Below are 27,934 nucleotides of genomic sequence, written 5' to 3' on the forward strand. Positions count from 1 at the left end.
ATACACTGCATATGAGGATGGTTTTTATGGTAATCCTGAAAAATATTGCAGTACATTCATGTAACCCATATCTGTGTGTTAGATTACACAATTCTGTTTTTGGTCGAGCTCATAAAACAAGTCTTTACTTAGAAAACATTCCAGCTTTTTTTTCTGATTTGGTTCTGAATTTTGAGTCATCATCAGCCAAAAATGAGCCCAAGATCTATGAAATCCCAAATTTATTATATTAATTGTGATTAAATTGTTTAATAGGTATAGAAAGTCCTCATTTTTTGCCAGTTTAATTTTCACACTTTAAATCCTTCCGTCATTCGCCCATATAGAGAAGCACTACACAGGGGTTGAGGCGCTCCCTGATCTACATATGTGCATTTCAAGACATTTGAAGGCCAAGAAAAGGATAAGAAATATCTTTAAAACCATGTCAGAGACAGAAGATTATTTGTTAATAGGGGAAAGTGGGGTAAGATGAGCCATTCTTTACTTATGGGGTCCTCAAGATAAGAAATGAACATGTCTAAAGTATTTTCAGGATGTCATTTTAAATTAGAATTCATCTCTGACAAAGGGTTCAAAAATTGTGGCTTATTTAAAAAAATAATAATAATAAAAAAAAAAGCTCCTGTGGCTCACTTTACCCCAGTTTAGGGGTAAACTCTTAAACTCAGGATCAAAGCCTGAGTTGACAGAAAGCTGATGATCGGCATCGTGACCAAACAAAGCCTGGTTTGGTTTTGTCAACTCAAAACTAATCCTGTAACCCAGAGTTTGTTAAACTACCATCATGGTACAGGCCCCAGGACTATACGTTTTGTTTTTTGGTCCGGACCAAACAAGTGTTAACACCCTTAAAATCGCATGTTAAAAAGGCAATATTTCAAAAGTCATGTTGACAGTTTCTTGTATTTTGAGTTTTCAGCTTGTTCATGTGTGGTTTTTAATCACGATCAACTTACATTTTTCCACCCAAGTTCACATCTTTGTCAACCTGCTGAAAAGTTTGCATCCCTGGACAGTTAAGATGCTTTAGTCTTAAATACTTGATAGAAATGTACATCTTGCACAAAGAGAGATAAAAAAAAAATTTGTTTTATTTGAAGTTAGACTGCACAAACACAAGAGGATTCACACACTCCAACTGCCAGCGGTTCAGCTGGGCCTCTTCATGAAGACTACAACAAAATCAACATCACATTGCAGAAGAAGAAGAAATGAGTCATTGTAATCCATCGTGAACATTTGAGTAACTCAAGGCAAGCTCACAACATGACTTCTGGTTGGATTTTGCGGTTGCAGAGATTTCCAAGAGATTTCCTGTGGGGTTTTGCAGCCAAATCAGCACTATGAGCATCTGAGCCAGTCTCCAAGCGGTTACAGACATCATCATAATGTCCAACACATTTGAAAATATTACCACGATTTTAGTGTGTTCGATGCAACAAGGTGGAACTAATCCAGCCAATCAAATTGAAGATGGTAAACAATCTATAATACATTTATGCACAAAATTAGACTAAGTTGGCTGGTTCAGTTTGTGCGCCTCATCTGCATTGTGTTTGGTACACACTCTGCTACGACAAAATGACAAAAACCCTGCGGTTTACTGTGAGCGCCACAGGTAGTTTTGCAGTCCTGTAGTGTGAGCTTGCCTTTAAAGGGAAAGTTCATCCAAAAATTAAAATTAGCCCATAATTTACTCCCTCAAGTCATCCGAGGTGTATATGACATTCTTTTTTCATACGAATAAAATTAGTTATATTACAAAAGTCCAGGCTAATCCAAGCATTAGAATTGGATTCATAGTTGCTCTGTTTTTGAAGTCCATTATAAAGTGCATCTGTCCGTCATATAACTGCTCCAGCGGCTCTGGGGTGTTAATAAAGGCCTTCTGAAGCGAATCAACGCGTTTGTGTAAGAAAAATATACACATTTAAAACTTTATCAGGTTAACTTTCGTCTGACACATCTTGAGTTTCACCGTCAACATTCAACACTTTTCCACGGGTGGTCGGTCGAAAGTTTACTTGATAAAGTTAATGTGTATATTTTTCTTACACAAATGTGTTGATTCGCTTCAGAAGGCCTTTATTAACACCCCAGAGCAGTTATATGACAGACAGATGCACTTTTTATGGACTTCAAAAACAGAGCAACTATGAATCCACTTCTAATGCTTGGATTAGCCTGGACTTTTGTAATGTTCTTCTTTCAGATGAATAAAATCTGAGTTGTCATACACACCTAGGATGACTTGAGGGTGAGTAAATCATGGGCTAATTTTTCATTTTTGGGTGAACTATCCCTTTAATGTATATAAATTATGCACAACACACCTTTCCATCAAAGCAGGTCTCTGCACAGGGTGACACCGAGGGCATGCACACTTCAGTTGAACACATGAAGTAAATCTGTTTGCAGGGAGGAAACACAAGCGTCAGGTTACCTTCCCAAATTCATGATTATGATTCCCCTGTCGTCTAGTCGTTACCTCCTCGTTTATATATTTATTGGTGGACAAATCCATGAACTGAAAGGCTTTAATCTCAAAGCGACGCTGGTACCGATTCTGAGGCAGATGTTTCACATAAAGGATGGAGGTGCTGCCAGAGTCCAGAGGATTTGGGCATCTGCAGAAAAATAAACAATCGCTATCAAGGATTGATCATGATGGATAAAGAGACATCCGACATATGCATATTTAAAAGTTTTGCTTAAAGGGTTAGTTCACCCAAAAAAAAAAAAAAAAAAAGTAATTTGTTATTAATGACTTCCCCCTCATGCCGTCAGACCTCCGTTCATCTTCAGACACAAATGAAGATATTTTAGTGTAAATCTGATGGCTCTGAAAGGCCTCCATTGGCTCACTTTACACTCTCAAGACCCTTAAAAGACACTAAAGACGTCGATACAAAGTCCATCTCACTACAGTGGCTCTACAATAACTTTATGAAGACGAGAATAGTTTTTGTGCGGAAAAAAACCCCTAAATAACGACTTATAGTGATGACGATTTCAAAACACGGCCTCATGAAGCTTAGAAGCGTTATGAATCAGTGAGTCGAATCATGATTCAGATCGCGTGTCAAACCATAGATATACATAATAAAGGCTAGATGTCTCGTCCGCTGCTGGCCAATGGAGGTGGACGTCCACACCTGGCGGCCATCTTGTCTCAGTCAGCTCGCTCACTAACATGGTTTTAATGGTGCGTGTACTTTTTGAATAACCATAACTTGCTCAATTTTCTACCGATTTTCAAACTGTTTGGTTTGTTATAAACGTCAGAGATGTAGTTATGACAGCACACTTATGGATAATTCATAATTTGTTCAAGCATCCATAATTATAGCCACATTAATAAAGTTTGTAAGAAACCAAACCATTTGTAAATCCGTCAAGATTTCAGTGAGATGAGAGTATTTGTGTTCAGATCACTCGCCTTACAGAAAGCTTGCCTGAGACAAGATGGCCGCCGTGATGACGTTAGAGACTCCGCCGTAAGACATCTAGCCTTTATTATGGATATCTGTGTGTCAAACTGCTGAAATCACGTGACTTTGCCGATCCAAACCGCTGAAATAGCGTTATGAATCAGTAAGTCTTCGAAGCTTCATGATGCAGTGTTTTGAAATCAGTCATAACTATATAAGTCGTTATTTAGGTTTAGCACAAAATCTATTCTCGTCACTTCATAAAGTTATTGTAGAGCCACTGTAGTGAGATGGACTTTGTAACGACGTCTTTAAAGGGTCTTGAGAGTGTAAAGTGCATTGAGCCAATGGAGGCCTTTCAGAGCATCAGATTTACACTAAAATATCTTCATTTGTGTCTGAAGATGAACGGAGGTCTGACGGGTGTCCAACCACATGAGGGGAAGTCATTAATGACAGAATTTACATTTTTGGGTGAACTAACCCTTTAAGATCTTACCAGCCTCTGTAACTTATTTAACTGAAATTCAAGGAAGTTCACAGGTAAGCATTACGGAAGGTAACTAAATATAAAAATATAAGACAAAGAAGCTTCTATATGTGGCATTTTGAACAATTGTGCATCTACTGACAGACAACTAACAATGTAATATTTTAAACTTTGTAATAGTTTAACTTTCAAACTGGGCTCACAACCATACATTGTGTTTATCCATTTAAAAATTCGACATTGCAGATGTGCATTTGATTTCAAAATTAATTTTTAAATTCCATTTAAATTAAAAGTTGCAAATCTGCATCAATCATTTGCTTTCAATTTAAAATTCAGGTTCTCACCCCTCAAAAAGCAGAATCAGGGCACTGGTAGCGGAGCGTGGATAGGCCACACAGTAGTGAACTAGAAGTGTAGCTGCAGGTTGGGGAGAGCTCAGACGCAACTCCAGATATACAGGCTTCCCCAGAAGAACATGTAGGGGCAGATGACAGTGTGGATAGAAGTTGGTGAAAGTCGCATCTGCAAGGGAAAAGGGGGCAGAAGAGATCATCCGATTGCCATTCTGATCAACCAGAGAAACCAGTGTGACAACTAGAGAGATATTCACCCTCAGAAATCAAAAGCTGAACTCCAAACAGTCCTTCAGAGAGCAGGTATGGAGGAAGACTGGGACTCATTACCATATACCCTGCACTGGCCAGCACAGGTCTGGAGAGCCGAGGATCAGCCAAAACCTTCGGATAGCGGCATTCAACCATCAGTCTGGAGCACAGAGCAAAAGGAAAAATGAGAATAAAAGAATCTTTACATTGCCATTTTATTAAAGTCGGCATGAAACCATTGCAAGTGTTTTTATTCCCATTGTGACAAGTTGTGTGAAATAGCTCAAACGTTTCAGGGAGAGAAGAAAAGTAGGGCAGGACTTGATTTTGCTATTGCTGTGATCTCAGAGTGACAGGTTTATTTAAAAATTACCAAGGCATATGAAAAAGGTGCGCATTTAAGTTTCTAATAAATACTGCAATCCCACCCTTTGTGACTTTAAAACTACACCAACCATGTGACCAAGGTGAAAGAAAAAAAAAAAGAAAAGCTGAACAGGAAGGTTGTTTCAGAGACCGAGGAAGTTACCACATTTTGATGAAAGATTACAAAGGCTTGGAACCATGCATTAAAAGATCAGGGGCCGGATTCACGAAAATCTTAAGTTACGAAAATTCTTAAGATAAATTCTAAGAAGTTCGTAAGAATGTTCCTAAGTGCAATTCTTAAGAAGTTTTTATTTTCTTAAAGGTCCCATGGCATGGCATTTTTCTATTATTTTATAATGTTTCCTGAGCTGTACTTATATTGTTAGTATGACTTTTACATCATAAAATGTCATAATTTAGAAATAAAAGGCATTTTTTCTATACTGCTGTTTGCCCTGTGGCTTGAATGCCCTGCTTCAAGAGGCGTGTCTGCTGTGAGACTTCAGTAAAAACACCCACTGTTGTGATTGGCTGACATCTTTGCATTTTATATGAGCGGAGGGGGCGTGGTTTAACGAGGCACGAGCAGGCACGAGTCTGCCAGAGAGACGGATGGACCTGAGTTCACTTCACATCAGTTCTCAGCATGTCTGAACTGTTTTAGTTACAGCATATACTTCAGGTTATTAGTCTCTCTAGTCGGAGGGACTGTCACTCATGTCAGAAAGTTAGTAACTTTAGTAAATTATGGATCAGCGCTGACTGGAGACGCGAACCGTTTAGAATGATTCAGTCCGATTTGGTGAACTGATTCGGTTCACTAAAAAGAACTGGTTCAAAAGAAAGATCGTTCGCGAACCGGACATCACTAATGTATCAGAGACTGAGCTCAGCGATTGCTAACAAAGTTATTTATAGTAACTACTGAGTTATGAGAGCGCTGTCAGTCAGCGCGAGTTTATTGTGTCTGTATCTGAGAGTTCTGAATAAACAGTCACACCGAGTCCGTCTCTTCGTCATTATTCTACCAACTTTGTAACACATGCAAAGTACCATTACAGCTGTCGAGATGAACGAGTTAAAAGTGTTGATAATAGCATTATTTTTAAAATAAAATAAAAGCGTCAGTGACGCGCGTTGAGTACACAGCGCAAACAAAGACACAACAGCAGTAATCGAATGTAATCCAGTTTATTGTGGGGCTAGGCTGGCTAGCCCGGATATGCTCACCCTTACCCCCCTTCTGCTTAATCTCACGCCGCGTTTGGTGCCTCCGCTGTGGGCCAGATGCAGTACTGGGGGTCGGGGATGTTGAAGGCCGAGCTTCGGCGTATCTCTGCTGATATTGAGCAGAAACTCATGACTGTATGCACATTTTAGAACCGATAGACGCGACGAGGACGTACAAAAACACTGACTCACAAGATATAAAACACGAAAACACCATTCTGTCTGGAGAGAGAGAAGCCGCATTGTGTGCACGAATAAATAATTAGCTACACATCAGAAATCACTGATCACAGATCAGAAGGAACTGAAAAAAGACTTCTGTTTTCATTTGTACATCCAAACACTGAGAAACTGCCAGTTCACTCGTTCACAAGCAATGATGCAATGATCTCTCGACGAGCGTTTGCATGGGCGTGGCAGATTCTCTGGGCGGAGGAAAGGGAGGTAACCGCTCCTGCTTGGACGTCAAACCAGGAGACTTCAGGATTGGCTCGTCTGGCCTGTCATTTTCTCAAAGGCAGAGAAAGACAGCCAGAACTCGGTTTTACACCGATCAACATTTCTATCCACTTGGGGACAATATTCAGGCTAGGGGAACTCATATTAATGTTGAAAAACCTCATAAAATGAAAATTTCATGCCATGGGACCTTTAAGTAAAAAATTAAGAAAATATGAGGTTTTATTTTATTGAAAGGTATGACTGAAGACTCGCTGAATGAAAGTGTGCAGACTATTTTCGTCATCACTGGCTTGACGGGAGTTAATCACTCAATGTCATGTCAAATACGAGCGTGTTCATAGATGTATACGTAGATGCCTCATTAGCGCCTGTACGGATCAGTAGAATGAGGCATCTACGATCAATATATCTATGACCACACTCGTATTTGACCTCACTTAGTGGAAGTTATGGTGGAGCTCAGAGATGATCACGTTCGTCTGATAAGAGGTAAAATAACAGCATAAATACTGCTGGGTTTCTCTCAGAAACTGATGGTTTGGCTAGATAAGACCCTTATTCATCATCTGGTGTCGTTTAAAGCCCTTTGAAGCTGCATTGAAACTCATTTTGACCTTGAACCGTTTGGAGCCCATTGAAGTCCATTATATGGAGAAAAACCCTGGAGTGTTTATCAAAACTTCATATCTTTCTGCAGTCAAAAAGAAATTGACATCTTGGATGACATGGGTGTGAGTAAATTATCAGCAAAAGTTTATTTAAAAGATAACTAATCCTTTAAAACGACCCAATTGCTGGGTTAGTCCATTTTCAACCCAACTTGGGTTATTTTTAACCCAGCATTTTTTAGAGTGTAGACTTTTGGGCTGCTGCAGTCTTGCATTATTTAGGTATTTTTAATGTTTGTAAACTGTTTTCATGCATGCATGTTGGTCTTGTTGCAAAACAACTTGCCCTTCGGGGACAAACAAATAGAGAAAAGAAACAATTTGCAAAAACCTGATGGGATTATCTCTGGAGATCATGCCATACTTCAGGTTGCGAACTTTGATGACGGTCTGTACCTCAGCCAGGTAAATTGTCGTCTCGCCGATGACCTGATGGAAGAAAAAAATAATAATAAAATAAAAATATTCTTTCAATCCACCAGTTGAATCAATGTACAAGCCAGAGCCAGCAGAAGGGGCGTCTGAAGAAGTGAAAGGGACTAAATAAATAAAAACCTGCCGCTACTGAGCAAATACAGATGGCATATATATGGAAAATTAAGCTGATATTTTTGAAAATTCATTGGAGAGAGAAAAAAACAAGTCAAAATACTTACAAAAGAACGCGTTCCACACTCAGTGACAGAAAATTTGAAGATGGCGAAGTCTTTGTTGGCGATAACAGGTTTGCAACCAGTCTTCCCAGCAACAATGAAGCTCATCGGGTCCACAGGGACGTTTGCGAAATCGTTGTGAATTGCAAACACAAAATTCATATCAGCAGTGCATTCTGGGAAAACAAGGTTGAGACTAATGGAAACAGCACAGTCAAGTATTTATACAACACGTGTATTCTTAACCTCGTTCCAACGGTAATACACTTGGAGTAGTCTAAAGGAAACATGTGACCACATGCACAAGGTTAGAAATTTGCATTAGATGCTCCAACCATAACAGGTCCATAAAAGTGCATTCTGGAAACTTTCCTTTCGCTCTCAGCAAACAGTTAGTGAATGAGACCCGGTATCCATTCAAATGTAGTGGGTAATTTTGGGTTTAAAATCATAGACATCCATAATAAAGGCTAGATGTCTTACGGCGGAGTCTCTAACGTCATCACGGCGGCCATCTTGTCTCAGGCAAGCTTTCTGTAAGGCGAGTGATCTGAACACAAATACTCTTATCTCGCTGAAATCTTGACGGATTTACAAACGGTTTGGTTTCTTACAAACGTTATTAACGTGGCTATAATTCTGGATGCTTGAACAAATTATGAATAATTATTCATAAGTGTGCAGTGTCATAACTACATCTCTGACGTTTATAACAAACCAAACAGTTTGAAAATCGGTAGAAAATTGATCAAGTTATGGTTATTTAAAAAGCACACGCACCATTAAAACACAATGTTAGGAGTGAGCGAGCTGACTGAGACAAGATGGCTGCCAGGAGCAGACGTCCACCTCCATTGGCCAGCAGCGGACGAGACATCTAGCCTTATGTACATCTATGCTAGCAACCCTTCAGAGCATAAGCTTGTTCAGGTGTTTGATTAGGGTTGAAGCAAAACTATCCAGGACCGGAGTTCGCCACCCCTGATGTAGAGGAAACACTCAAACAATAACGCAGTCATACACACATACATATCTAAATGTTCAAATTAATTAAATCTTAAAACATTTAAGAGCACGTGATCTTTGCATAGCCTACGTGTTGTTTCAACATTACTTTGTGAATTTAGAAACGAAGGTTAATGATGAATCATGATTTGTTTGTGAAAATATTCGTACACACAAATCGGTGTGTACACACGGTTAGTGAATAAGACGCGGTATTCAATAAAGTGCAGTGTCATTTTTTTAGGTTTCTGCCATACTAGCTTAATGTACAAAAGCAACAAACCTTTGGTAGGTTGTGGCCAAGACTATGTACTACTTCAGTTAATTTACTCAAAGACAAATGATATTGATTTTAGCTAAAGACGTGCAAATCCTGGCACCATTGTTGACATTGTTACAGTATTAGTACACAAGAAAGAACACACCATCCATGGGATAGTAGCAGACCGAGGTGTCTGCATCAAAGCAGCATCCTCTGGTCAGGCACTCTTCTCGAGTTATACCCGACGTGCTACACGACACTTTCTGATCGTCATTGATGGTGCAGCCTTGAATTAAAACATGAAAAGCTGAGTTAATTTGAGGAAAGCAGCAGGACTTAATGCAAAGAAATGAAGTCAAAATCATTAACATTAAAGAGCAATCATAAGCAAGCGTCACATTCACCTCCTGGTTTGCTTTTCAGCAGTATCAAGGATGGTGGGTATAGGGAAGGCGATGATTGAGAAGGTTCTGTAAGGGGTAGTTTTGGACATGGTTGATCTGACTGCACATCCAGCGGTTGATCTGACTGCACATCCAGCGGTTGATCTGACTGCACATCCAGCGGTTGATCTGACTGCACATCCAGCGGTTGATCTGACTGCACATCCAGCGGTTGATCTGACTGCACATCCAGCGGTTGATCTGACTGCACATCCAGCGGTTTTAGGGAAGCAGTGAGACTTTGGTTTGCATGACAAGACAACATAGCGGCATCCAACTTTCCAGCTTCAGTCGGGTAGAGGACCCTCAGAGTATAACGGCCGTCCTAAAGACAGAACAATCATGAGAGAAAGCTGGGTGAAACTTAAGTTCGGCCTCTAAAATGAGTTGCAAATGCAAAGGATAGATCGGCCAAAAAGGAAAATTACCCCATGATTTACTCACCCTCAAGCCATCCCCATCTCATTCATTTAAATATAACTATCATGTGCACCTAGGATCAGTGTTTGGGCACGTTACTTTAAAAAAAGCAATTCGTTATAGTTACTTCTTACAAATAGTAACGGAGTTAGTAACTGACTTACATCATATTAAAAAAGTAATAGTTACTTTCCCTGGTAATTAGTTACTTTTTTTTCTTCAAATGTTCAAATATGTCAAATAACTTTGATGCCCCCAATATTAAATATGTTAAATTAATAAATTGGACACTTTGGTAAGTAGTAACTAGTAACTAACTAATTACTTTTTTTAAGTGTCCAATTTATTCATTTAACATTTAATATTGGGGGCATCGATGTTATTTGACATATTTGAAGAAAAAAAAGTAACTAATTACCAGGGAAAGTACTGTTACTTTTTTAATATGATGTAACCGTTACTAACTCAGTTACTATTTGTAAGTACTAGTAACTAACTAATTACTCTTTTAAAGTGTCCAATTTATTCATTTAACATATTTAATATTGGGGGCAACAAAGTTATGACATTTGAAGAAAAAAGTAACCGCAGTTACTTTCCCTGGTAATTAGTTATTTATAATGATGTAACTCGGTTACTTTTTTGTAAGAAGCAGTGTTGCCACAGTTACTTTGAAAAAGTAATCCGATTACTCGATTTTAAAAGTTACCAAGTTACTTTTAAAATCAAGTATTCTATAACGCTATAAAGTAACCAAGTTGGATTACAAGTTACTAGCATCACTAAAAAAAAAAAAAGTAATTTAGTTACTAGTTACTACTTACCAGTGATGCCAGTAACTTGTAATCCAACTTGGTTACTTCATAGCTTTATAGATTACTTGATTTTAAAAGTAACCAAGTTATTTTAAAAGGAGTAACCAGATTACTTTTTCAAATGTTCAAATTTGTCAAATAACTTTGATGCCCCCAATATTAAATATGTTAAATGAATTGGACACTTTAAAAAGTAATTAGTTATAGTTACTAGTTACTTCTTACCAGTGATGCCAGTAACGAGTTACTCTATTCTGACTCTTTCCACTAACGAGTAATCTAACGCGTTACCATTTCCAAATCAGTAATCAGATTAAAGTAACTTATCCAAGTCACCGCGAGTTACTATTTTAGTCATTCCTTAATAAAATATATAGGCTCTCTTGCATTTCGGGGAGAGTATTTATATTAAGTGAAGTCAAGAAAGACCGTTTTTATTAAAATGTTTTAAAGCATGTTGGGTTTTTTTTTTTTTCAGGAAATATTTTGTGTCAGGAGATACATTGTTGACATTACTGTTAAAAATGCACTTCCAATAAAGTGAGTTTTGGCAAAAACTGTTGTCATTTCTATGTTGAGGCGGCAGGGGTGTTATCGGCAACTGCTGAATGTAACTAATAAAGTAACGTAATCTAACTTAGTTACTTTAAATATTACTTGATTTTAAAAGTAACTAAGTTATTTTAAAGGAGTAATCAGTAATCAGATTATTTTTTCAAAGTAACTGTGGCAACACTGCTTCTTACAAATAGTAAGTGAGTTAGTAACTGAGTTACATCATTATAAAAGTAATGAATTACCAGGGAAAGTAACTGCTGTTACTTTTTTTTTCCTTCAAATGTTCAAATCTCAAATAACTTTGATGCCCCCAATATTAAATATGTTAAAATAATGTTGGACGCTTTAAAAAAGTAATTAGTAATAGTTACTTGTTACTTCTTACCAGTGATGGCAGTAACGTGTTACTCTAATCTGACTACTTTTTTCCAGTAACGAGTAATCTAACACATTCCAATTTCCAAACCAGTAACCAGATTAAAGTAATTTATCCAAGTCACTGGGAGTTACTATTTTAGTAATTTTTTTGCTTTCTTCTTGCATCTCGGGGAGAGTATTTATATTAAGTTAAGTCAAGAAAGATTTACATTTTTTATTCAAACCTTTTTTTTCAGGAAATATTTTTTTATTTCAACTTCAAATGTCAGGAGATACATTGTTGACGTTACTGTAAAAAATGCACTTCCAATAAAGTGAGTTTTGGCAAAACGGTTGTGATTTCTATGTTGAGGCGGCAGGGGTATTGTCGGCAGCTGCTGAATGTAACTAATAAAGTAACTTGTAATCTAACTTAGTTACTTTTAAAAATCACGTAATCTGTAAAGTAACTAAGTTACTTTTAAAGGAGTAGTCAGTAATCAGATTACTTTTTCAAAGTAACTATGGCAACACTGCTTCCAAATAGTAACTGAGTTACATTATAAAAGTAACTAATTACCAGGGAAAGTAACTACTGTGTTACTTTTTTTCAAATGTTCAAATATGTCAAATAACTTGGATGCCCCAATATTAAATATGTTAAATGAATTGGACACTAAATAGAATAAATTATTATTATAAAACATTGTACATTAATGTACACCGTTGTAATGTTGCTGTGGGACAATGTGAGAAATCTAATTCAATACATTATTGTAAATATTATCAGTAGGCCTACTATATAGTGTAAATATTATCAGTACTATACTACGCCTTTGGTAGTGGAGCTCAGTCTATATTAGGGGACAGAAAGCTGTCAGACTTCATAAAAAAAAGAATATTAATTTGTATTCTGAAGATGAGCGAAGGTCTTCCGGGTTTGGAACAATATGCGGGTGACAGAAATTTCATTTTTGGGTGAACTGGCCCTTTAAGATTCAGAGTAGCTCAGAGGAGAAAGGTTTGGGGGGGGGGGGGGATAAGGGCTTGGACATCAAATGAAGAGCATTTGTTCTAGAGGTGCATAAAAGACATTACATTTTGCTATAACTTTCTCTTTTGAATATACATTCATGGTCCTGTTTGAATGGGTCAGAGTTAAATAGTTTGTTCACCCGTTTTGTAAGTTTTAATCCAAAGCCACTCATTTGTAACTCACTTTAGACAAAGAGCATCTTCCAATAATGCAAACAGGCCTAAATGTAATTCTTCTGTGGAACACATTATGGCAGTCAATAGGGTTCAAACTACATCGACTTTACTGCGCGCAAAATAAATAAAAACAAACACCAATCACATCTCAAAAAGTCTTGTGTTTCACAGAATTCACTCTAAAAGATGCTGGGTTAAAAATAACCCAAGTTGGGTTGGAAATGGACCAACCCTGCAATTGGGTTGTGTTAACCCAGCAGTTGGGTTAAATGTTTGCTTAAAACAACCCAATTGCTGGGTTAGTCCATTTTTAACCTAGCATTTTTTAGACTGAAGAGAGAAACGCGTGCAGGTTGGGAACATCAAGAGTGAGTAAATAACTACTCCTTTAAAAGCTGACTTGAAGTTAACTTCAAGAGCAGAAATGTTTCCATAACTTCAATACCTTCAAGGTGACATGACAGCCAGTGTAGTCAACAAGCAAAACATTATGGCCATGGCCTTGTGTCAGAGAGTATCCACAGGTCTCTGGGGCTTCAAGCACAGATTCACTTACTCCAAAACCTGGAAATATTTAAGCAAACATTGAAAATGTCAGTTAAGATCACATGTATGAAAAACAAAACAATTGATATACTAACACTTACCCAAAATCTTCACCTGACTGAGAGAACCAGAGGGCAAAGTCACTTTCATAGTGTTATTATTACAGAAAACGGCCACCTCTGATTTCATGTCATGTCCTCTGTCTTGAGCCAGCACTTCACCATCAGAAGAATCATAATCTACTCCAGAAAAACGATCTAAAGTGGAGATCGGCTCATGTGCTAGAACCGAACCGATACAGCACACAAACAAAACGATCGCTTTCACTCCCTGCCAAGCCATGTGTGCAAACGCAGCAAAAGATAGAACGACTAGTGCTGCAAAAACACATCTTTAAAGTGTTAGGCTCCTTCATTCATAACACCTGTCTCCAGCAGTTTGAGTATAATTAGCTCACCTTGAATATTAATTAGGTCACGTGACGCTTTATCGCGTCCGCGTCTAGTTGGACGCTTGAATATTTTGAATCCATTTGCGCGTCCACATTCACGCGCGTATAAATCGAGCGTTTGAAGCAAAATATGTCATAAAACACCACTCTGCCTCTTTTCATTTTCATTAAAAATATATATTAAACATTAATAGCCATACAAATGTGGTCCAGGAAAAGCCTACATTATCTTCACTGCATGTGTATTTAAATATCCTTAAAAAAATAGTTATGAAACTTCTCTTTGCCCTCAGTCAAAACCATTTGGCAGACATTAAATGCATATATGGCTGCTACAACTACCCCATAAAGAAATTAAATCAAGCAATCAATCAAGTCATTTACATTTACAATGTTATAAATATATATGTAAGTTTTTCAATAAGTATGTTTGTCATGGACCCAGCTGGAGGTTATTTTGTTTTTCCTAAAATAACCACTAGAGGGAGTCAAGATACATTTTCACTGTTGCTATGCACTGCGTTTGACAAAGGGGATAAACAAATCTCCTTGGGGAAGCTGACACCATCTACGTATCTGAAGAGAAGAGGATTATAATAATTTATAGAATTTTATAAGGCTATAATTTTCAGATATTAGTGTTTAAGAGAATATTGTTCTGCAAGATATCACAGTGATGTATGATAGATGAATAGTGAAGTCTGTAGTTTGAGAGGATATGTTATTTATAAGGAATATTATATATTTTTTTTTAAAGTCATAGCTTGTGGGGTAAAACCCCCTTCTGAGGGCATAGTTTCTCTCTATCATAATTACTATAATAACATATTTCTGTCTATCAAATCCTGTTTTACACTTAATGCAGAATAACTAGGTGATAAAATCAAAATAGTTTAACAAAATAAAAACAATTATATAAATGTTAAAATGGCTGTGAATGGCTAATGAATTACTGTTTATTTATGTATTTATTTATTACAACATATTTGTTTGCATGGCTTAGTTATATGTATAAATATAAATGTTAAAATGGCTGTGAATGGCTAATGAATTAATGTTTATTTATTTATTGATTGATTTATTTGTTTGTTTATTTATTACAATATATTTGTTTGCATGACTTAGTTATATGTATACATTTAAATGTTAAACATGTGGATATGTTGGACATTCCTCAAATAAATATTAATATATATATGCCTGATACATTACTTGCCTTTTACTTTTAGAGATTAAAAACTAGTCTGTTCATTTAGCTGTCTATGAAGCAAACTGGTTGGTAAGAAAGGGGTCATTTTACCCCACCTTGGGGCAAAACGCCCCCTTTGTACAAAAATATTTTCAGTCAAAATACTAATTAATTATGAAGGCTGAGCAATTTTAATATTTGGTGAATAACTCCTGCCATAGTCACTCAAAACCGGGATGGCAATTCTAGTCACATTTATGTTTTGTTTCACTGTAATGTCATATTTTCCTTAAGGGGGCGTTTCCCCCACTCCACCTATGTATTAATATGAAGTGTTTCATTAAACTATTTGTTGTCATTTCATATTTAAAATGGTTATGTATATTTGATTGAGCTTCCACCAGAGCTGCTCAGACAGATTCTTCTAGATGTGGTGAAGGAGATGGAGCCTTTCTCACTCGGTCAATGTGCAGAAAGTTTAACCACATGGTCAGCCATCAAAGTTTTGGAAGAAAAGCTCTCTTTGCCCGGCTGGACAGTGTGTGTATTTATTACTTTTATTGTCTCTACAAAAACACCACTGAATACTGGAGACTGGCGATGGAAAGAAGGGGCTCGTGATGGGATCTGTTCCATGGACTGCTACAGCATTAATTCATCAATGTGAAAGAAAGAAATGAAAGAGAAATGAAATGGAAACCTAAATAAATGTTTTAGTGGATAAAGCTGTGTCTGTCTCTTTCTAAACAATTTGTATCTCTTTTTTTTGTGTGACTTTTATCAACAGTTTATCAATATTTGTCTCAGGCAAAACATCGTTTTTAGGGTAACATTAACTATGAGCAATACATTTTATACAGTGTTTATTCATCTATTTAGTATTGAGTAATAAAAATACAGCTGATCATGTTCACAGTAAATCATTTTGATTTGAATGTGTATTAGTAAATATTGAAATTAACAAATAATAAATGCTGCAGCAGAACTGTTTATTATTAGTTTGTGTTAACTAATGTGTGTTCACAATAGAAATGCTAATGTCCAACTGATGAACAGCTAGTGTGACTAACAGTGTTGAGGGACATTTGTATCCTTAAAATAATTATTGCTCTATGTTTTTGATGGTTGATAAACTTAGACAGTGGTTCTCAAAGTGTGGTACAGTTAGGGGTTAGGGTTAGGACAATATATTAGTTGTAACGTGCATTTTGTAACGCGCATGTAACGCGTTTTAACCCACACATGCCAGAATGACGAAACTCAGTGCATTTAGTTATTTAGAGAAAAAATAGCGCCAAAATTAAAAAATCTCTGGAAGATATTACTGAACATGTTTTTAACCAGAGCAAAAGTAAATTTCTGACTTAAGTTTAGTTTTCATCTCTGTTTTTTGTGTTTATTTAAAATAAGACAAATCCGATATTATTTTAATCTTCTATCTGTTATTTATCAGTTGATATAGTTCTTTAATGCTGATCTAACAGCAGAAGACACAGATGGTGTGTGTGTTAACACTGCGTTACAATCAGCCCCTATTAGAAATATGCCATTATATTCTATACTTTTATGAATTCTTGAGAAACCACGAGAAAAGGGTGAATAATGACTGAGAGTTAATGTTCAGATATTAATAATCATAATTATGTTTTGAACTGTGCTGTATAGCTGTATTTAGCGATGTGTTTGTAGTCAAACTCAAAAATACTTATATTTTTAATGATTAAAAAATGCCATTATTTTATTTTAAAAAGTGAATAATTGTATTTTTTTGACAAAATATTTTAGTTTGTCTTGTATATTTGTTTGATTATATCAGGTATCATTTTAAGCTGTCATTTGGTCATGTTATAATGTACTCCACCTATGGGGCATGTTGTCACATTTCACTTCCATTCTTTCGGGGTAAATCAAGAAAAAAGTATACACTGTATTAATGAAACAAAACCACATAATTGTACTAGACATGTGTGAAATTAATGTGGGAAACAATAAATCCTCTGAACCCCAAGTGGATTTACACAAACTGAGTAAATGGATTTACCCTGCTCTCCCCTACAGTTTAATTGAATCTTTATTTGAGTAAAGTTTAATGTACAGTTTTAATTTAACTTTTCAACACATTTAAATGTAATCATTGTTTTATTATGTTATTTACCTGTATGTCGATACCTCACTTCACAGGACGTAGCAGAGTTTAACATATGCATTTGAATATTCATAGTTATTATGCAAACTAGAGTGTTTATGAATGGTTATGGCAATAACTGTTACATTCGTATATTATATTTTTATGAATATGTAAACAAATTAAAAGTGTTGAGAAGCAGCTGAGGGCTGTCATTTTTTAATATTTTACTTTATTTCCCTCAGGAATATTATATGCAGCAGAATAGCCTACATTTATACATATTTAACCAAATCAAAATGTATTTTCATATTGAATGACAGGTGCAGCGTCAAATCTGTTTTTCATTGAGAGCATTATTTATGTTAAAATAGAGACAATGCCTTTATTAAATTTTTGGAGGTAGATTAGTGCCCTCTGGTGGGAGTAAAAGGAGAAAAACTGATGTAATGCCATGGTGTGTATACTCTACACCGATCAGGCATAACATTATGACTATAACGTTGTGTCGGTCCCCCGTCGAGGCATGGACTCCTCTAGACCCCTGAAGGTGTGCTGTGGTATCTGACACCAAGATGTTAGCAGCAGATCCTTTAAGTCCTGTAAGTTGCGAGGCAGGACCTCCATGGATCGGACTTGTGTGTTCAGCACATCCCACAGATGCCCGATTGGATTGAGATCTGGGGGATTTGGAGATTCAGATGTGGGCCGGATCTGGTGTGTGTTGAATCCACATGTTTCCAGATGTGGGCCGACACTGTGATGCTGTCAATGTTTTAGAGTGTTACCTCTTCCTTCCTAAACTTTTTTTGTAGTTGATTTGTAGATTGTACACAACACACACACAAAAAAATCTGTGTTTTTGTCTATTTCCCATTTGTTTCCTAGGCCGGTCCTATGCCATTTTTGACCGCGAACAACACAAGTGTTACAATTTTTTTTTTTTACAATCATTCAAAGTCTTGGTATAGTTTTTGTGGTCACACAGCAGAGTTCTGTACCGTTCCGATGAAATGGCGATTTTTAACATTTCAAAACTTTTATTTTTCAATCTAAAATGATCAAACAATGACCACAAATAAGGGATCTTTATTGGCATTGATGGTTCCATGAAGAACCTTAAACATCCATGGAACCTTTTTATTGGACAAAAGATTATTAACAGAGGAAAATATTAACAAATTTACAAAAAAGGTTCTTTTGGAGGTTAAATAGCCCTGTAAATTGTGTAATTTTGTAAAGTGTAATAGTCCTGGATGAGGAGAAATGATAATTCTGCAGTATACAGCGGCCAAATAATTACATAGCCAATATATTCATTTTTAAGTATGTAAATGATATATCTTTTTTTTTATTTACTTCTCAACTATACATTTATGCTGTGTTTTGGGGGATATGAAGTACTTTTTTTTTTTACCTTATAATTACTCAACTACACTATTATCGTGCATAGGAAATATTTTTTTTTTTTTAATGAAAAGAAAACACTTTAATGATGATCTAAATGAAATATGAGTTTGTGGATATTGATCTAGATGTTAGAGGCAGAATTACAGTTTTAGAAATAAAGTGTTTTGACCATATATATCCAGCAGAGGGAGAGAGAGATCCATTCAACTGCTGTGATTATATACAGTATATATACATTTTAAAATACATATATCATTTTTGGTTGTTGTTTATGGCCTTTTGAAGTGTCTTGTTTTTGCACAAATGCTGCAAAAGTTGATTGAAATGACATATTATTTATTTAAATAATCCAAATGAATAAAATAATTATGTTTAGAATAAAAAAATAATTAAAAAAAGGAAATAAAACCAACAAAAAAAGCAGATATGACCAGGAGTGAAGAGACACCTGTGTGTGTGTGTGTGTGTGTGTGTGTGTGTGTGTGTGTGTGTGTGTGTGTGTGTGTGTGTGTGTGTGTGTGTGTGTGTGTGTGTGTGTGTGTGTGTGTGTGTGTGTGTGTGTGTGTGTGTGTGTGTGTGTGTGTGTGTGTGTGTGTGTGTGTGTGTGTGTGTGTGTGTGTGTGTGTGATCAGTCGTCGTGCTCTAGTACCACGCTTTCATTTATGTGTGTAAATTGTCATATTCATGCTGGATTTGTTGATTTTTTTAAATGAATGAAATAAAATGAAATCTATAAATGAGCCCAAACACCTAAAGTGTGACTACTCAGTGTGTGTTTAGACATATAATGTAACAAAAGCCACACAATCACAGTATTTTTTTTTTTAACTAAGGAAAGCTCAAATTGAGTCCCATATGAAAAAATACTATAGTATATTATAGTAAAATTACTCTAGTAAATACTATAGTGTTTTTGAACCGTAGTAAATAATACAGTAAATTAACAAAGTGTAGTAAATACTTTAATATACAACAATATACTACAATTTACTGAAGTATCTTTACTATATGGTTCAAAAACACTATAGTATTAACTAGAGTAATTTTACTGTAATTTTACTATAATATTCTATAGTATTTTTTCATGTGGGTCATATTGACCCGACTAGGGTTATGGGGAGTTGTAAAGGCTTACAATATCAGTTTAATAGAAATCATTAGACAATGCCTTTCCTTTCAATATATGTTCAATGTAAATGTTGCATTTAGATGTGTTGAGTTATGAAATGTATTTCCAATAGCTTTGCCTATGCAGAAACACAAGTGTGTAAATGTGTAAGAAAACACCTCTAATAGCCTCATATTCAAACATTATATCCTTCTAAAACATATGCGACCTCATAACGTGAAATAAAGTTATTAGGCTACTTGTCATGTTTTATTAGTTTCTGTTGGTTGAGAGAATAATGTCTCGAGGTGTTGAAGCAGCAGGTATAATAACACTTTCTTTGTGACAGTCAGAGATACAATCAAGATTATTCAATAATCAAACTCATATTTAATGTGTTACTGGGTCATGATGAGTGTTTAAGTAAATTCAGATACAACATTATTCTTTATTAGGACAAAAGAAAAACAGTGCAAACACATCTGTTGACGAGGTGTATGGAGGGATATCGATAATTATCTGAAATATTACGGTCAGATTATTGTCTGGCCCTACAGTCAAAACATAAAAACAATGTAGATAATAAAATAATATCGCTATATATATGTGTATGTATCTATATACATTTTCTGGCCACACGGTTTCTATGCTTCAATTCCTTGTGATGACTTTGCTATTATTGTAAAATAATGTGAATAGTGTCCCAATAATAAGAATTATAATAATAACGAATGAGCAGGAGTATCCAAACTTTTGACTGACAGATCAGCGCGAGACACTATCGAGCCTATCGATCAATAAAATCCTTCAATATTTCATTTCCAACATTTAAAAGATGTAACACTACATTATTGTGTGAAATAATACTTATTTTCATCGCAAAGAGATATATATTCCAGCTCCAGCACACTGAGGCAGAGCGCTCATCCAATCGGCAGGACGCGGTTGCTGGAAGGCCAGCTCTGATTGGTTTAGAGTGCTGTCTGTCACGCGAGCGGACCAATGAGGAGCGTCTGCTGTCCCCGTTCACCCCTGCGTTGACGTGCGCGTCACGTGATGTTTTCGCTGGGCTGTAGTGATGTGTAGCCACCATGAGTGAAGCGGGCAAATAAAGATTTATAATGGCAGCGAGCGATGATGGAGGCTCCGCGAAGATGCAACGTTTCGTCGTGCTGATCAATCACCGGGGCGATACATCGGGAAGCAGCAGCACGGATTACTCGAACGTGTAATTGTATCTGAGCTAGCCAACAAAATGGGCCGTGCATCGGCGTAAAGCGGAGGTAAAGTGACCTTTCATCGCATTGTCCCATGGAAGATCGGCCGCGTTTACCGAATCACGGCGTCATGTTGACACTGGAGGCACAACCGCGTCGCGCTGTCACGAAAACGACCGCGAGTAACGGCGACATCTCTTGTGCTGCCGGGGAGCCACCATCCTCCTCATCCTCCACCTCCTCCACCTCAATCAATAACAGCGGCTCCCGTTTGCCCATGCACTTAACGGCCTCCTCTCATTCTCAGAGGAGGTACCATCCGCCTTACCACTTTAAAGTGCATCATCTGTTCCCAGATGAGAGCCCTCAGGACGCTGTATTGAGGAAAAACCTGCCCCCCCTCCAGTATAAGGTCCACGATTCTGCCTTTTGCCGTGTGTTAAGCGCTGACACCACCGCCGCTGCCCTGGCCGCGGCCGCCGTTTGCTCCGGTGGTGTGGACCGCGATATATGGAAATGCGGATATCTCCGAAAACAGAAACACGGCCATAAGAGGTTCTTTGTGCTGAGGGGGGCCAGCAATCTGGGCCCCAGTCGGTTGGAGTACTACGATAGCGAGAAGAAATTCCGAAACGCCCTAAAAGCTGCTTCCTCCGGGGTCGCGTGCCCCGCCAAGAGGGTGATTTATCTATCCCAGTGTTTCACGGTCAACAAGAGGGCGGATGCCAAGAACAAATACCTCATTGCCCTTTATACGAAAGACGAGTACTTTGCGGTGGTCGCCGAAAGCGAGCAGGAGCAAGAGGAGTGGTACTTATCCCTCACCGAACTTATGACGGAGGGGAAAAAGCTGGACAACGACGAGCTTGACGACGGCTATGGGACGATTTCGCCGGGAACGATATTCAAGGAGGTGTGGCAGGTCAACGTCAAACCTAAAGGCTTAGGTCAGACTAGGAATTTAATGGGGGTGTACCGTCTGTGCCTTTCCGCCAAGACTATCCACCTGGTGAAGCTGAACTCGGAGACGCCCGCCGTCAACCTGCCGCTGATGAACATTCGCCGCTGCGGCCACTCCGAGAGCTTCTTCTTTATCGAGGTGGGCCGCTCGTCTTCCATCGGGCCGGGCGAGATATGGGTGCAAGTCGAGGATTCGGTGGTGGCGCAGAACATGCATGAAACCATCCTGGACACTATGAAGGCTCTGAAGGCCTTTCCTGACTTTAGGCCGCGGAGTAAAAGCCAGTCCTCCGGTACGAACCCCATGGCGTTTATAACTACGCGCCGGCATCTTGGCAACCTTCCCCCAAGCCAAACCGGGCTTCAACGCCCGTCCAGAACCGATTCCGTCACGGGCACGCCGCCGACGGGGAAGACCCGAGGGCGAGGTCAACGCTACCGGACGTCCAGCGAGGGCGAAGGGACTCAAGAGCGCCCCTTGAGCTCAGGCACGGGCAGCCTGGTACACCTCAACACCCCTATTCTCAGCGTAGGCCGAGAAGAAAGCGGACATGCCTCACCTAGTTCGACCCATCACACCCGTTCCGCTTCACTTCCTGTGTCTCACTTCCTGTCCGCCACCAGCCCCATCAGCGTATCCAGTAGTAGCGGGCACGGCTCGGCCTCCGACACACACACCCGCCCCTCCAGCTCCTCCATTTGTGGCTCCCCGAGCGATGGCGGATTCAACTCCTCCGACGAGTTCTGCCCGAGCCCCTGTGACTTCAGGTACTTTCACGCAAGTTGTACCACGCCCGAATCCCACGGGAGCACCCCGCCGATCCGGGAGGACTCCCGGCTGACTGAATACATGACCATGGATTGGCATCGAGATGGAGCGAGGACTTTCGAGGAGGAGAGCGGTTACATGGAGAGGACTTTCCTCAAGCTAGCGCACTCGTCCTCCAAGCCGAAGCTGGGCGGCGGGTTGAGTATCACGCAGCAGAAAGCGACGCAAACCTCTTTGGATGAATCGAGCCCGGTGGAGTCGAAGCGGCTCCAGGTTTGCTCCTGCATGCTGAAGTCGGCCTATAAGGAGTTGCATCACCCAAACAAGCCTCCCTTGCTCAGCTCCGAAAAGAAACTCCCAAAAGATGATGGCTACACCCCCATGATTTACAGCATTGCTCCCACTAATGCGGATTACACCCCTATGCATCCCAAAGCAAACCCTTACATGATGATGCTCCCGGGCGAGCAGGCGGAGTACGACGACTACATGGACATGTCCCAACTTACCGTGGCCGAAGGCTTTTCCCAGGCCTCGCCCGAAGGCCCAAAGACCTCGTACTTCTCTCTCCCGCGCTCCTACAAAGCCCCGTCGCGAGACAAACACGAAAAGATGGAGTACATTCCCATGTCCCCACCTGAGCCGCTAAGCCCGCCTAGTCCTGGAGAGTACATTCACATGGACTTCCAGTCCCGTCCTGATCCCGCCGCGGACTCGCCCTCCACTCCTCCGCCTTCGCAGCCGTGCTACCGGCTGTGCTGCTCCTCACCGGATCACGACTACTTGGGCCTGAACATGGACAGCCTCCTAAAGGACCGTCCTCCTCGCCACTCTCTTGTTGCTCCGTGGAATCCCCCCAACTACGCCCGTCCCCAAGGGTGCTCCTACGGGCAGGCATCGAGCAATTTGGAGACGCACGGAGATGCCCCGTTGAGAACGGCGTTCGTCCACACGGAGCCCAAGGTCATCAGGGCGGACCCGCAGGGAAGGAGGCGACACAGTTCGGAGACTTTCATCCCCTCGCCTAGCGGTTGCGGAATCAGGCCCTCAGCCAATCAGAATCTCGCCGACGCTAGCAAATGGCAAAACGGCGCGTGGTCGCACCCGGACTCTGCTAGCGGGACGACTCTGAACACCTCATCCAGCTACCTCAACTACATCGCTCTGGACCTGAGAGAAGTGCCCAGAGTCGCCCCCCCTCCACACACAGCTCAAGGCAACCTCCAAGAGAGCGATGCCTACGCTGGTATAGACTTCTCCGTTTCGGGAGGACGTGCCACTGCCTCAAAAGGTTGGTTGCATCTCTGTCTCCCGTTATGCTACAAGATAAGTGACCGCGAGTAAAGTCTGCATGCTGCGTCGACATTGTCCTGTGTTGTTTAGTAGCAGTTTTCCTAATCAAACAAGTCTTTCCTGCAGTCCTGAGAAGAGACGATGGAGCCGAATGGTCATTTCATCTTTCACAGACTTTCTTTTTTTTCCTTTATTGATTGAACTGATTTGAGTTTTGCACTTTGAATAGCACTGGGTAACTTGTGAACACAATGTGCAAGTATGATATTAAAGGAATCCACTTGCATGCTTGCATAAAATACACAGTCCAGTAAAACTTCCAACAAGATGACTGGTCTATCAAAGATGCATCCCTGATTTTCTTGCACACATCATTCCATTAAGACATTTGCAGGTGACATTGCCATATACAAGTAAGCTGAAGTTGACCATTTAAAATGTATAAAAGCTTTGATGAGGCTTGCACTCACACGTATTACATTAACCCATCTGGGGTACTTCGGGTCAAAAATGACTTGAAGCGTTTTATACATTTAAAAAAAAAAATCGTAGCTTCATCGGAATTGTCCGAAACTTGGTGACTTTATTGGTACTTGGTATATGAACACCCCCAAAAAATTGGGGACAGGATTTGAAAAGTCTAAGTGGTTGTAAAAAAAATAGTCAGGACCTTCGGGAAATTGGCAAAACTATGAAAATACAGAGTTTTTTTGTGCATACAATCTACAAATCAACCAGGATGCAGAAAAAAAGGACTCAACAGTGAAGGGGTGAATCTCTAAAACATCAAGAGTGCAAAACAGACAAAAAAACTCACACACACAAACACTAAAACACAATTAGCTTTTAGAATGGCACGCATTCATTTGTGTGTGCGTGTGTTTTTGTGTGTATAAGTGTGTGTGTGTGTGTGTGTGAGTTTTTTTGTCTGTTTTGCACTCTTGATGTTTTAGAGATCTTCACTGTTGAGTCTTTTTTCTGCATCCTGGCTGATTTCTAGATTGTATGCACAAAAAAACTCTGTATTTTCATGTTTTTGCCAATTTCTCATTCATTTCCTATAGGGGTCATTTTTGACCTGAAGGTCCTGAGTGTGACTATTTTTTTTTCACGACCACTTAGACTTTTCAAATCCTGTCCCCAATTTTTTGGGGTGTTCATATACCAAGTACCAATAAAGTCACCAAGTTTTGGACCATTCCGATGAAGCTACGATTTTATTCTTTAATAAAACGCAAGATCCACTATAGTTGTAAAAATGTGCTATTGCGTGATAAAAATGCTCAATGTGTCCACCGAATGGCACGATTTCATTAAAAAAATTGCTTTCATGAGGCCTAGGCTTGACTCTAAATTGAAATGCAGCTTTAATAGAAAAAATGTAAAAAAAAAATATATATAAACATTTTTTTATTATATTCAATGGGAAAAAATGGGTCATAATTATTGCATAAATATTAATTATAAATAATAAAATTATCTCAAAACACCCAAACAGAAAAGAAAAAATATTATTGAACAAAAATATATTTCATTGATTTTACTCAAATCTTTTTTGATCTTAATCCCGCCCTCCTGAGTGTGACCCATAAATGAAGAACCCCAGAGGGTTAATAAACAACAACACAAGAGATTCCACACCACTATAAGCAAAGCATTAAAGGGATAGTTCACCCAAAAAAATGACCATCATTTACTCCCCAAACTTTGTCCTCTGTTGAGCATAAAAGACAGTTGGACGATAGCCATTGACTTCCAAAAAGTACCATCTTTTGTGTTCAACAGAAGAAAGATAACAGAATGGTCATTTTTGGATGAACTATCCCTTTAAACGTCATTCATAAGAGATGAGTATTTATAGGCAAAAAACATTAAAAGGTTTTGCTCTTACATTTATTCTGGAAGCGAAATAAAAAAAGTTGTCTAAGCATCATCATCATTATCCCGATTTCCAATTTATGATAATATTTTTTCACATCTGTCAACCCTAATGGGGTCCAAATATATCTTTGGTCTGTTCTTTCCCAAACGGCAATGTAGTGTTTGAATCTTGACCACTTTAGTTTTCATACTAAGGTAGTAAACCCAGTATATGAATGAGCTCTAGCTCATAAAGATCCAATTTCCCATGAGCTCTGCTAACACATCTCTCTCCTCCCGCCTGCAGATTGAGAGAGTCATGCCGGTTCCCGAAGGAGAATCAGGACATGGAGGATCCACGACCTCTGGAACGCCGGAGAGGAACGCCGCCGCCGCCGCCTCCTCGTCCTCCAACAACAAAGACTGAGAAACTGCACAACCTCTTACGCTCTGTATCTCCCACATAACTGCCTCAACAACCGGTTTCATTTGTCTGTTTCTGTCCGAATGACACGGTTTGTTTTTCCCTGTCTTGTTTACTAGAGCTGAGTCAGAACTGTGAGCTTCAGATATCTAGCACTTCTATTTTTGTGTGTGTGTGTGTGTGTGTGTGTGTGTGTGTGTGTGTGTGTGTGTGTGTGTGTGTGTGTGTGTGTGTGTGTGTGTGTGTGTGTGTGCGAAACGAATCGCATCAGCTCTTTTGGGTTACAGGTCCATGTTTCTCCACGCGAGATCCGTGTAAATAGGAGAAGCTTGTATAGCGAATCTCGTTTTGTACGACGAGCCGTGTGTCGCCCGCACTTAGTTCTACTGATTTCGAGTGTTTTTTCGTTTTTTTTCAGGGGTCCGGTTCGGATGACGAAACCACCGAGAGGTGCATGAAAACGCCGCGAGAAAACGAATTAGGTGTACGAAGACGCTTTCCCGGTCGCGCACTTTTTAGACGTGAGTTGCTACCTCCTGAAAACGCTCACGAAATGATCCTCGTGTTAGTGATGCAAAACACTGTTTCTCCACGACCGCCGCGGCTTCTCCGTCCTCGTTTCGAATGCAATGCATTGTTTACATAAGATTGCGGGTGTTTTCAGGCCTCGACGACGCCACTTTTGTATTCGCATTTCACTACTAGTCTTACAAACTGCCCCGACGTCGTGGTGCCACTTCGCATTCCCCGCGTTTGTTTTATTTATTGGTTATTTATTCCGCGTTTGACGGTTGGTTCGGTGCGTTGCTGAGAGGGCGAGTTCAGTGTGTATATACAAGTTCAGACGACCTCTCATCTCTCGGGCCTTGAGTTCTTTGTTCGCTTGTACCTGGAAGCTTTATATGAAGAGATTTTGGGTTGTGGTTGAAAGCTGTGTAGTAAGATGTGTAAGCTTTACAGTAGTAGTCCAGATTATGTTGGGACGAAATCATGCGTCGTGACTTTTTTCCCATTGGTTGGGGTTGCGCTCTTTTTTTTGACTAGCTATCGTGTCATGATATTGCGTTGCTTTAATGTAAGTAAAATGTGAAATGATAAAACCAGTAGTACCGTTTCTTGGGGGTTTTGCTACACAATAACTACCGTGACAGCCTGGGAAAATAATCAAACGTGTGTTTTTTTTTTATACTTGGGGCTCTACTGAGGTTATATTTTGGGGATTCTGATGTTGTGTCGAGTTGTTTGCCTTTTACAATGACTGAAAGGAAGAGATGGACAAAAAAAAGAAAAGAGAAGCGTTTGAGCTGTTCATATGGTCAGTACTCACTTATTAAGCTTGTGATCGGGTCGAAACATGTTGATAATAATAGCAGACCGTTATCAGCGCCGTCTTCCTTTTGTAAATATTGTAATTTTTGATATCCCTTCTCTAGTCGACATGCTACACGGCACCTCGTTTGGTTTCAAGGATGAGGGTGTTTGAGTTTTTTTTTTTTTGGTCACTTCTACATTTTTATATTTTGTTTTTTGTGTATATTTATTAGATTGTTTTTTGCTTGTAATAGAGCTATTGCAATAAAAAAAAGTGCCAAGGTA

At 39.1% G+C, this 27,934-nt stretch overlaps 2 protein-coding genes across 2 annotated transcripts; one reads left to right on the forward strand and one right to left on the reverse strand.

Annotated features, from left to right (window-relative positions):
• Positions 1-1,072: 1,072 nt before the first annotated feature.
• LOC307137321 (zona pellucida sperm-binding protein 4) lies at positions 1,073-13,932 on the reverse strand. The gene is made up of 11 exons (XM_079834921.1): positions 13,634-13,932; positions 13,432-13,550; positions 9,586-9,949; positions 9,345-9,467; positions 7,918-8,090; positions 7,593-7,690; positions 4,538-4,692; positions 4,272-4,449; positions 2,492-2,630; positions 2,337-2,411; positions 1,073-1,175 (listed from the first exon to the last, which is right to left on the reverse strand). Exons 1-11 carry the CDS (start codon positions 13,872-13,874, stop codon positions 1,167-1,169), a joined length of 1,674 nt encoding a protein of 557 aa, XP_079691047.1. The 5' UTR covers positions 13,875-13,932; the 3' UTR covers positions 1,073-1,166.
• A 6,917-nt stretch (positions 13,933-20,849) lies between these two features.
• On the forward strand, positions 20,850-27,934 carry irs4a (insulin receptor substrate 4a). The gene is made up of 2 exons (XM_079835872.1): positions 20,850-24,052; positions 26,222-27,934. Exons 1-2 carry the CDS (start codon positions 21,127-21,129, stop codon positions 26,224-26,226), a joined length of 2,931 nt encoding a protein of 976 aa, XP_079691998.1. The 5' UTR covers positions 20,850-21,126; the 3' UTR covers positions 26,227-27,934.

The sequence above is a fragment of the Gobio gobio genome, assembly GCF_949357685.1.
Source record: "Gobio gobio genome assembly, chromosome: 14".
Taxonomy (NCBI): Eukaryota; Metazoa; Chordata; class Actinopteri; order Cypriniformes; family Gobionidae; genus Gobio; species Gobio gobio.

What these genes read in the sequence shown, in the direction of transcription:
- LOC307137321 (XM_079834921.1), bottom strand. Translation starts at nt 13,874, where the DNA reads ATGGCTTGGCAGGGAGTGAAAGCGATCGTTTTGTTTGTGTGCTGTATC. An exon ending in AGTGTGGAACGCGTTCTTTT is followed by an intron (nt 7,691 to 7,917) that starts GTAAGTATTTTG and finishes TTCTTCCATCAG; the next exon opens with GTCATCGGCGAGACGACAAT. An exon ending in ATAAATATATAAACGAGGAG is followed by an intron (nt 2,412 to 2,491) that starts GTAACGACTAGA and finishes CCCTGCAAACAG; the next exon opens with ATTTACTTCATGTGTTCAAC.
- irs4a (XM_079835872.1), top strand. Translation starts at nt 21,127, where the DNA reads ATGGAAGATCGGCCGCGTTTACCGAATCACGGCGTCATGTTGACACTG.